At 49.0% G+C, this 10,792-nt stretch overlaps 5 protein-coding genes across 5 annotated transcripts; 4 read left to right on the forward strand and 1 right to left on the reverse strand.

The window, feature by feature from the left end:
• Positions 1 to 548: 548 nt before the first annotated feature.
• Positions 549 to 1,121, forward strand: BDV37DRAFT_278761 (uncharacterized protein; the record flags this gene model as incomplete). The annotated part of the gene is made up of 1 exon (XM_032086146.1): positions 549 to 1,121. One exon carries the CDS (start codon positions 549 to 551, stop codon positions 1,119 to 1,121), a length of 573 nt encoding a protein of 190 aa, XP_031946073.1.
• Positions 1,122 to 2,673: 1,552 nt separating this feature from the next.
• BDV37DRAFT_268351 (glycosyl hydrolase family 62 protein) lies at positions 2,674 to 3,636 on the forward strand (the record flags this gene model as incomplete). Its single annotated transcript, XM_032084170.1, has 1 exon — positions 2,674 to 3,636. One exon carries the CDS (start codon positions 2,674 to 2,676, stop codon positions 3,634 to 3,636), a length of 963 nt encoding a protein of 320 aa, XP_031946074.1.
• Positions 3,637 to 5,791: 2,155 nt separating this feature from the next.
• On the forward strand, positions 5,792 to 6,757 carry BDV37DRAFT_268352 (lignocellulolytic auxiliary activity family 9 protein; the record flags this gene model as incomplete). The annotated part of the gene is made up of 1 exon (XM_032084171.1): positions 5,792 to 6,757. One exon carries the CDS (start codon positions 5,792 to 5,794, stop codon positions 6,755 to 6,757), a length of 966 nt encoding a protein of 321 aa, XP_031946075.1.
• Positions 6,758 to 7,378: 621 nt separating this feature from the next.
• Positions 7,379 to 7,896, forward strand: BDV37DRAFT_278764 (uncharacterized protein; the record flags this gene model as incomplete). Its single annotated transcript, XM_032086147.1, has 2 exons — positions 7,379 to 7,643; positions 7,709 to 7,896. The coding sequence occupies 2 exons, from the start codon at positions 7,379 to 7,381 to the stop codon at positions 7,894 to 7,896; spliced, it is 453 nt and encodes a 150-aa protein (XP_031946076.1).
• Positions 7,897 to 8,097: 201 nt separating this feature from the next.
• Positions 8,098 to 10,413, reverse strand: BDV37DRAFT_157875 (GMC family oxidoreductase). Its single transcript, XM_032079100.1, has 6 exons — positions 10,131 to 10,413; positions 9,940 to 10,059; positions 9,673 to 9,889; positions 9,079 to 9,615; positions 8,426 to 9,029; positions 8,098 to 8,377 (listed from the first exon to the last, which is right to left on the reverse strand). The coding sequence occupies exons 1-6, from the start codon at positions 10,172 to 10,174 to the stop codon at positions 8,139 to 8,141; spliced, it is 1,761 nt and encodes a 586-aa protein (XP_031946077.1). The 5' UTR covers positions 10,175 to 10,413; the 3' UTR covers positions 8,098 to 8,138.
• Between the last annotated feature and the right edge of the window lie 379 nt (positions 10,414 to 10,792).

A 10,792-nucleotide genomic window follows, 5' to 3' on the forward strand; every position in this document is an offset into this window, starting at 1 on the left:
CTGTGATCCTGGGCCTTCCGCAAATCATATCCGTACATATTGAGAGCACACTCTACATTCTTTCTAGGGAAAAAAAATAAAAGATAAAAATAGTCATGGGGAAGGCTTTGCGACAATAGCAACCATACTCAGCATCTCTTTCTCGTGTATCATATGAGCTCAGACATTCGACATCACCAAGCCTCCTAGATCCCGAATTCCCGATCGCTGCGGGGCTTGACGATGAAAGCATGATATGGTATCAACCTTATCGTGGATTGGCTTCAGTGTACCATGGACAGCCCAAGCCCAGGAGGGTCTTGTTAGGTCTGGAAGTTCGCTACGCCAATCCGGTGCTAAGTTCTTTTATTAGACCAAGACAGTAAAGCATATGTCAGTTGATCGCCATCACAGCACCCAGAACTGAGGGGATATCGATACAAACCTAGAGCATAAATAAACCGTAGCTATCTCTATCTATAGGAGCCCAGAGTCATGACGCTGAGACTCTTGAGCCTTCTGCACATCCTGCCTTTGTCAGTCGATCGTCGATATCAGTAAATCATATCATGTCGAATACAAACAATACACCTAGTTCACAGCCCGCACATGCAGGCCCGTCCACAGAGGAGGCACCAAATTATAAAACCTTCACAGACGCAACGGATAAACTGTACAAGAAGTTGGTCCAGGAGGAATCCCGCGAATGGTGGCAGTACCGCTTCGTTAGCACATTCTTCAACGTGCTCGCGATCGCGCAAGTGATGGTTGGAGCAACCATAACTGCTCTTGGACCGTTTGGTGGCCAGCATTTGATTGCTATAACCGTGTTAGGCGCTATTAACACCGTCATTGCCGGGTTTATAGCTCTCCTCAAAGGTAGGGGCCTTCCTCAGCGACCCCGGAAAAACATGTTGGAGCTTCGAAGGGTTCGGGAGTATATTGAGCAAAAGAGAACCATGTTGCAGTACAGGAACAGGAGGTTCTCGAGGGATGAGGTTGACTCTCTACTGGAAGATGTCATGAGGAGGTATGATCTTGCGGAAGAGATTATCGAAAGGAATCAGCCGGATACCTACACAGATGGTGCGGGATCGACCGGTAGAGAACGTCAACCAGACGAAGAAAGGGCACCAGGATAAAGCAGGTACCTATCAAGTACGTTATATTAAAAATTTACTTTAGCTGATTGTGTTTTGTGTCATAGGTACTGTGGAGACTTTGACTAATAGCTTACAGATGCTTTCCTGCTTGACCGGTTCCAGCTCCGCTTAGCATGCATTTCTGGCGGCAGATGATTGTTGAGATACCAGCTCCGGTGGCATGACATCCTTTCATGCCTTACCCCTGAAGTGGCAAAGGCTTTATTGGTCCGACTAGCACTACTCTCGCAGCCGACTTCGGGGCACGGTATGCGTTCAGACATATTTGTGGTTGGTCTAGTCTGTACCCTTACTAGATATGTCATGAACAGCCACACTCCAACAGGGATTGTGCGAGGAGCAATTATCCACAGACCACCACAGTTTCACAATAGTATCAGTAAGTGCCGGCATTCCAATCAAAGCACTACAATGTCAGAAGAGTTGAGCCACAGGACCATCAGGCCCCCGGCTTTGCGTTTTGCCTCGGGCGGCTAACATTATTTCCTACCCATTTTCCGTGAGTTTCACGGCGCCATGCTTGCATCGTTTCGTACGGTGGGGGGATTATTACTGCATCATATACTATAGCTGCTAGTGGGAATCCACAGTCCCCGTTCTTCGCACGCAATCATAATTGAATGGTGCATGTACCAACTTGAATAGCCCGAAACCAATCTATCATTATTATCATGTGTCGAAGGACTCCACAATTAATGGTACAGGCGAGTAAAGGAAGTAACTATAGTAATGATATATCATCCAATCAGACAATTGTCTAAGGGCCTGCTTCATTGGACCCCCTGTCACTCTAGAATATGAAGGGAGTGCCTCCTCCTATGGCCTAAACTTAGCCGGAAGCGACCCGGACTTTTGTGGTTCAGTCTGAACTCCTTGTTCTGTGCTGCAGATCTCCGCTACCTTGGGGTCTGCTATTGATGGATAATATACTTTGTCACTGTAAGCTACCGCCAAAACAAGCATGTTAAACTCAATGGCCACCTGCTGTGTCGCTTGTAATTCTTGTTCTCTTCGCTATTGACCCGGAGAGAGATTTGGTCCTGTACTATCTTCGTAGTGGGCGCTGCGGCATAATAATCACCATAGAGTCTATCAGCTCTGTATTTATACTTTGACAATCGAGGCTTCAGCTTTGAGGAACTTCTCTTCAATAGCGGCGGGAAAATATAGGTTAGTCACGCAATAATTGTCCAGAGAGACGAGACAACGCTGGACTCGCCACGGCTGTAACATTCTATCTACTTATAGAGATATTTCAAGTTTGATGGAATATTGGAGGGAATTCTTTTTACAATTAAATGAGCTTTGCACCCCTTGTTTCAGGCTACTGAGCCATTGTCTTTAAATATGAGTCTCAAGTACGCTTCCATGATGCAGAAAGCAAGATTCTCTCCGGGCTCGTGTTCAATATTTCTCGTTCTCTAAGATTTCTTTAAGTGAAACAATGCTATCACTTCAACTTGTCGTCATGTCAGTCTGCCTCGCAGCTGTCAATGTGCTGTCGGCTAGCGACGGCCTTCGGAGTGACTCCATGACGAAGGCTAGTCTCCCTAAGAGCTTCGAATGGAGCTCCAGTGGTCCTCTTATTGGCCCAAAAGACGATAGCCACGACCTTGCTGGGATCAAAGACCCCTCAATTATTGAGGTTGATGGTGTTTACCATGTCTTTGCTAGCACCGCCAAAGAATCTGGTTATAATCTAGTATACCTGAGCTTTACCGATTTCAATAAGGCTAGTTCAGCAACATTCCATTACCTTGACCAAACCCCCATTGGGCCAGGCTATCGCGCCGCTCCTCAGGTCTTCTACTTTGAGCCACACAAGCTATGGTACCTCGTCTACCAAAACGGTAACGCTGCGTACTCCACCAACTCCGACATCAGCAACCCTGCTGGGTGGAGCGCACCCAAGAATTTCTTCGGCAGCGTGCCCAGGATCATTTCGGAGAACAAGGGCAATGGAAACTGGGTTGACATGTGGACCATTTGCGATTCGTCCAACTGCTACCTTTTCTCATCGGATGATAACGGTCATCTCTACCGCTCTCAGACCTCGCTCGGCGACTTTCCGCACGGCATGGGGAACACCGTCATCGCACTACAAGACTCGAATGCATATGCCTTATTCGAAGCATCGAATGTATACAGCACCGGTGACGGTAAATACCTTCTTCTTGTGGAAGCCATCGGGAGTGATGGTGCGAGATATTTCCGGTCCTGGACTTCGGCCAGTCTCACTGGTACCTGGACTGCTCTTGCCGACACGGAGGCCAACCCCTTTGCGCGATCCAACAATATCAAGTTTAGCACTAGCGCCTGGACTACAAGTATCAGCCATGGCGAGATGGTGCGCACAAATGTTGACCAGACCATGACCATTAGCCCCTGTAATCTACGCTATCTGTACCAGGGCGTGGATCCAAACGCGAAGGGCGATTATAATGCCATGCCGTGGAAAGTTGGGCTTCTCACCCAAACCAACTCTGCCTGTTAGCGGGCAATTATCGGCCAGGCTAGCTTAAAGAAGTGTGTCAGTGGGCTCGACTGTGGATACCCCCAGCAAGTCAAGGCTTCAGCTCAGCGTCGGGAAGCAAACTGCCCTGACTCCACTTTCTGCCGTAGTTCAGGGACTAGATAGCAGGGATACTTTTAATAAAGGCCATTCCGCATTGAGCGAACTCGCTGAGTCATTTTATTGTAAGTGGAGGCCTCTTGTGTCCTACTTTTCAACTCTGTCATTGGTAAATTGATAATTCAGGTTTCACTCATTTAGCAATCACTAAAATAAGAAATTGCTCAGTTATAGGGCCCGTAAGTTTGAAACGGTTCACGCTCCCGATGCTCAGAGGCCCCGGTCAAGTGGGTCTGGCCTGAGCCTGTGATCTAACCAGCCATCAATAGTATCAGGACTCCGTAGCTACATTGTCCATGAGTCCATGACTGCCGAGGCATTTCAAACAGGAACACCGGCGGAGATCGGTACATATAGATCGACCGGAGATTGAATTCGGTTAGAGCCAAGCAGGCTTTAGCCAAATTACGAGGTTGTAGGCGCTCGAGACTGTTTCAGAGTCTGCGTTTAGACGCCGGGTAGAGAGCCATTTCCCGTTCGGATAAAGCCTAAATTGTGCCATGGCTTCAGGTATTCTGACTCTGGCCAATAGAACAAGGTCCATGCTGTATGATATCCTATGCCTAGACACAGTAGCATGGCATGAACAGTGATTGGACTGTTTTTCTTAAACCGCTTTAAGATGGGTGGCTATAGAAGCCATTCGTACGTATAGTAAGGCTGATTACCGCTGCTAGCAATGCCCAGATGTGTGAACTTGCACGTTAATATTGCATCTGTGCTGGTAGACGGAAGTCACAGTATAAGGAAGAAAGTACATACAACTAAATCCAGGGTCTCAGGGAAAAATCCACAATACAAATCGAGTTGTGTGGAGTGATCTTATGAGACAAAAGTGGATACGCCTCTTGCCGGTGAAGCTCTCCCTGAGCAGACTTCATCGCAGTGAACACTCGGCAGTTGACCCTTTAAGAACGAACCGATGGCTATCAGGCGGCGGTTTCAGGTTTTCCGACCAGATCACTAATCCTCTTGGCTCCGGTTATCGAGCCCAGATTTGTGAGCCCCACTAGCCCTACATAAACCCGTTCCTAACTTTAACTCGCGACTAGAGGCTTCCTCCACCCAATCGATTGTGGAAATGGCACTGTTCTTCTTCATATGGCAGTTGAGGTCGGAAGAGATTTCCCTGTGTTTCTTCCCATATATGTCCCTAGCATTCGACCTTGGTCGAAGCTGCTAGATGGCAACTGCGCTCACTTGGGTTTCACCATTATAGTAGCGGTTTCTTCATAATCATTGTAACATTTTCAACCGCGTTTATTCCCCATTATGCTGCCTTGCCCAGTCAACTAGTTATTAGCACGGTTGGTCTGCCACTTCTGTGTTGATAGAGGAGCCCGGCCTACTTATAATCGCATAATCTGTCCGTGATTGCTCTTGGAGTGAATCTAGATTTGCACACCCAGTGCGAGCTGAGCTGTAGATATAGTATCATAACTCCTGGAATAGTTAACACACATTGGTTATACAGTAGGTCGGCTTTAACCGTGTATACATTGTACCTATCTCGCTAAAAGACAACGCCGTGCCTTTAAAGGAAGGTCCTTAGCCTGCTTATGTGGGGCAGTGGATTTACCCAGTCGTGACAGACTGAAAATTGTTCATTGGTAGAGCGCCTCGCACGTCTGTCGGGGTCTAGACATCATGCTTATGGGCCTATGGATTTAGCCTAGGAATACTGACCCTTGAGCTAGTAGTAAGGCTTGGCTCTTGCACCTAGGTAAAGGGCCACTACGCAGTCTGTATAGGAGTCTCCCATTCTTTGGTCTGGCGAATGCCACAGCGCTACATTTATATGAAACTCTTGGTTTTACTTCAATTTCGTTACTTCAGTCCCTCGTCAAGCTGGGAGAACTATTTAAGCTGGGGGTTACCAACATAACCATGTTGTCCTTTCTCTATCAATTCGTTCATTCTTTCCGTTGTTTTTAGTATTGTTCATTCCCTTCCTTTCTTACCCGACAAACTAGACGTTTGCTTTCCTTTCTTTACCTCTTTTTTTCTTCTATCCAAGATGAAGCTAAACCTTGCCTCTCTTTCCTTTCTTGCGAGTCTCACCCCGCTGGTTTCGGGTCATTATGTGTTTTCGAAGTTGATTGTCGACGGACAGACCACTAAGGATTTTGAATACATCCGAGAGAACAGCAATGGGTACCAACCAACACTGGCTTCTGAAATTGTGAGCGACGACTTCCGCTGCAACAAGGGCTCCATGGAGTCTGCCGCCAAGACCAAGGTCTACACGGTTGCTCCAGGTGCCGAGATTGGTTTTCAGCTCGCCTATGGTGCCACGATGAAGCACCCCGGCCCCCTGCAAATCTACATGTCCAAGGCACCCGGCGACGTCAAAAGCTACGACGGATCAGGCGACTGGTTCAAGGTATACCAGGAGGGTGTTTGCCACGACATTTCCGGTGGCCTGAAGGATACCGACTGGTGCACTTGGGATAAGGATACTGCATCCTTCAAGATCCCCGAGAATACGCCGGCTGGCCAGTATCTTGTTCGTGTGGAACACATTGGCCTTCATCGCGGCTTCAGTGGAAACTCCGAGTTCTACTTCACCTGCGCTCAAATCGAGGTCACTGGCTCTGGTTCGGGCGTTCCGGAGCCCTTGGTCAAAATCCCTGGCATGTACAATCCTGAGGATCCCAATATCCACTTCGACATTTACTACCCTACCCCGACTTCCTACGATCTTCCCGGTCCTTCTGTCTGGTCCGGCAGCGCCTCCGGTTCCTCTCCTGCTATCTCCGCCCCTCCTGTCAATAACGCCGCCGCCGCTTCCTCTGCCGCTCCGACGACTCTTGTGACCCTCTCCAAGACTGCCGATACACCTGCTCCTACTCAGCCTGCTCCATCAGTCGGTACTATCAAGAAATACTACCAATGCGGTGGTGAGGGTTGGACTGGGTCCGGATCGTGTGAAGCCGGCACTACCTGCCGCGACTGGAACCCTTGGTACCATCAGTGTGTCTAAGCCGAGCTACACAGTAGGACAATTTCTATAGCTGCGACGCGGGTAGCCAACTTCGTCTTCATATATATTCTCTTGTGGCTCTTCTCTTAGACTATTCAGATCTTGTATTTGATAACAGCTCTGCGCCTGAAACAACAATCTGAAACACATTATTCTTTATTCCAGTATCAGTGGCACAAACTTAGCAAGTATTTAAGTTATCAATAAGCCGTGGTCGTGGAAGGTCTTATCATCTATGATAGGTTGGGAATTGTAGTCTTTGGGAAGGACAGCATGAAAGTATGGACATACATAAATTCTATCTCGCACAATGTGGTTATATCTCGTAAATGTGTTAGGTTTATTCAGTTAGGAGGCATTGTCGTCATGACCGACCGTCAGCTTCTACACCTACGTCGTTTCCAAGTGCTCAGAGGCTACATGCGAGGCATCTGGCTCTATTTTACCTATCATAGTCACTACTTGGCCTATGGTTCATCGGATGCAACTATAATGCAGCGCCACATATGTAAGTACGACGTGTATATACTATCTCGCATATAAATCAACGAACAACCAACATCTACGCCCCAACAATACAAAACATACCAACTTCATCAAGCTGTCTAATCAGTATCAGAAATGAAGGCATCAAACGTCCTCGCGGGCAGCCTCCTCCCCATAATCGGACGATGCTATCCCGTCTACCCCCAACAAGAAAAGCACCTCGTCCGTGTGCCTCTCCCTTCCCCAGATAACTGGGTCGCGGGTCCGCGTCTCTTCCCCGGAGAGGTCATTGCAGGTTACCATGCCAGCATCTTCGAGCACGACGCCAAAGGTTGGCGTGAGTATATTAACGAGAAATGCGAGGAGTTTCATGAGTGTACCTCGACTATATCGCTCAGCGGTAAGAGCCCAGATGTACTACGGGGCGTTTGAATTGACGTTGACGGTGACTTGTTTCTGCTCTAGCGAATAACGTTGGCTCGACGGGTGGTCGGTACTGGTTTGGATATGTCTTTCGGGGTCGCCCTACTACGCCGGATGACTATGTCAGGGACTGGACTGCTAAGGCTGAGGTGAAGGATTCGGCTGCATATACTATCAACTATAAGGATGATGAGGATGGTTTTCTAAGGTCACAGTGGGATATCTTGTAGATGGTCGCCGTGTCCAAGTGGTCTGTGGGTCTGTGGTATGGCTTGGGGATGTCTTATGTTTTTTACTCGTTAAATACTGTGGTCGGTCTCTCAAATTATATGTATTATCGTGTTATAGGAGACCCAAAAGCAAGCAAAGTTCACTGTACTCGAACTGATTGATTCAAAATTATATTCGTCTGATTCGTTAGGTAATGTGACGTGCATTCATAATGACGCACTTTGTTTCCTCCAAGGCAAAGTTACATACGACATGAGATACTTGCGGATGAAGGGTCAGACCAAGTTTCCTTGATAAAATCGGCACACCGTTCCCCAATTCCATATGCGGGCATCTGGGTATGTCCACCGTGCAAAGTGGGCATTACACTACAGTCCGCCACGCGCAGTCCAGCAACTCCCTTGACCCTTAGCTTGTTATCTAGGACCGCAAGAGGGTTATCGTCCTTGCCCATCGCACAAGTTCCGGAAGCATGATAGCCTGTTTACATTAGTATATCGCTCGAACGAGGGCTACGGACAAACTTACAAGTGGTAGCATGTTCCTTGACATATGGAATCCACTCCTCCCGAGTCGTGTAGGTATGATGGGTCAGGTTGGGCGGCCAGGACCCCTTGACGATATCTTTGGTTCCTGCCCCTTTCATGACAACCTCGTTGCCAAAGCGGCATGCCTCGGTCAGCACCAGGAGGTCCATTGGATCAGCCAAGTAATTGCAGTCAACAATGGGGTTTTCCAGAGGATCCTGAGATTTCAAGGTAACAGTGCCCCGAGATTTCGGAGCAAAAAGCTCTGCAATCATCGAGAACGCGTGCTTGTGGTCGACTGGGAACTGATCGTACTGTTTGGGTCCGCCGTAGCACTCGGTAGTGAAGAATTCGATGTTAGGTTGCTTAGGCGTCAGGCCCATTGGGTCACGGCCAGGCTTGCGGGGAGCGTCTCGCCACAACGGTTCGTCCTTGAGGCGCTCGTCCAGGCGGGCGAAGGCGAATGCGCCGAAGGGGAATGTTGATAGGAATCCGGTCTTCTGTTCCTTCCATTGTGCGTATGTCTTTTCCATGTTATCGTCGTGGTAGACATGCCAGTCGTTTGTGAGGCCTTCCTTTTCAGTTTCGTAGAACATGAATACGATCTAGTAGGATTAGTAGCCCGCCAGACTGTCTACAAGGTCTTTGGCTCACCAAATGATCCATCAGGTTTTTACCCACACCAGGCAGGTCAACCTTGCAAGGAATGTCGCACTTTTCCAGTTCCTCCCGTGCCCCGATTCCAGATCGCATCAGCACGGCAGGGCTGCAATAAGCACCACTAGATATGACAACCTCCTTTCTCGCGTGGAAAGTGCGGGTGGTTCCATCGGCCAATCTGGCCACGGCACCTGTCGCCCGGAGCCCCGTGGGACCTTCTTCTAACACGATGCGGTCGACTGTAGCATCGGTTTGAATGGTTACGTTGGGGCGGTTGTAATCGTTGGTTATGAAATCCGCGCCCGTAGTACGGATCCCCTTATACACGGTACGTGGTGCATGGCCGCATCCGTGGGCAACGTCGCCAGTGCTGAACATGTCATGATACAGAGGCATTCCTTGGGAAACGAGAGAGTCCATGAGCAGGTTCGAGATGGGTGCGAGATCGTGCGGCTCGGTGTGCAGTGGGCCATTGTAACCATGGCTTTGGGTGTCGGCTTGGAACCAGTCTTTGGGATGGAAGGTTTCCGACTGTGATAACATACTGTTAGGCATGGCATGTTTCTGTCCACTGTGGGAAGAATCTACCTTTCTCATCGCGGCAAAGAACTCCTCTCCACTCCATCCCTCCAGCTCCCAGTCATCGTAATCTTGCTTGCTCCCTCGCACACACAGGGTACCGTTACATCCGCTGCAGCCTCCTAAGAAGCGCCCGCGGCTCAGTTTCACCTGTCGGTTATCGACTCCTTTCATAGGCGATGTGACTATATTCCAATCGGTTTCCGAGTCAAAGTTATTTGACCATCTGCGACGCTTAGTGGGTGAGACGAGTGAGCGTGGATGCGGCATTCATACCCTCCCGTCATATGTACGTTCTCCAAATCTTTATTATGTTGACCAGCCTCCAGGACTAGCACCTTCACATTAGGATTTTCCGCGAGACGACCAGCGACAACGCATCCTGCAGTGCCACCTCTTTCCGGTTGATCTATCAGCTGGGGCTCATATCGAAACACATTTCTCCAAATCCCCCCGCCCGCACTTACCCGCAAATAATGTAGTCGTAAACATCGTCCGGAGTGCTTCCCATGATGACTACCTGATGTTTTTGCAAGGGAGAGCGGGTGACGGAAGTGAAATTCTGTGGAATAGATTAAATCTCAAGTTTCTCTACGGGCTCCTAGCGAGTCCATCTCGGCATACTCTCCTTTTATACACTGGATGAGCATGAATAATCTTCATGTGCAATCCCCCACTTGGTGGGCACAGGCGGGCCATATTCCGATTCATGTGGCCGGCCTAAAAAAGAGGGGAGCAGGATAAAGATAGCCAGTGAACGCAGCTAATTATCTTACTATGACTAGCTTGGCTCTAGATCCAACAAAGGATTTCAGCTATTGATCAATAGACCCGGTCGCTCTCGGCCAGCGAGAAAGCCATTGTGATTCGCTGTGAATCAGACTGATTTAGTCACGGTGCAGTCTAATCGTGAGGTCGTGGATAAATCACCAAGCGAAAGAGGGGGCCAAGACGCCACTAAGCCCGCGCCATGGATAAGCTGAAGGCAATTTCCTGCCAGCACTGCGGAAGCCAGGCAAGTCGGGTTCGTGTTGCGTCCCGCGATGTTCCTCGAACACGGGGTTTCTCTGCGCGCTGGTGCTCATGGCGGACGTGCATACTTCCATTAATGCGTTCCGGACGTCCTTAG

Source organism: Aspergillus pseudonomiae (assembly GCF_009193645.1).
Source record: "Aspergillus pseudonomiae strain CBS 119388 unplaced genomic scaffold BDV37scaffold_5, whole genome shotgun sequence".
Classification (NCBI taxonomy): domain Eukaryota; kingdom Fungi; phylum Ascomycota; class Eurotiomycetes; order Eurotiales; family Aspergillaceae; genus Aspergillus; species Aspergillus pseudonomiae.

Excerpts from the sequence above, each read along its gene's own strand:
- BDV37DRAFT_157875 (XM_032079100.1), bottom strand. The coding sequence starts at position 10,174 with ATGGGAAGCACTCCGGACGATGTTTACGACTACATTATTTGCGG. Across the intron at positions 9,890-9,939 it reads AACGTACATATGACGGGAGG|ATGGTCAAATAACTTTGACT; the intron begins GTATGAATGCCG and ends TAAGCGTCGCAG. Across the intron at positions 9,616-9,672 it reads TCTTTGCCGCGATGAGAAAG|TCGGAAACCTTCCATCCCAA; the intron begins GTAGATTCTTCC and ends ATGTTATCACAG.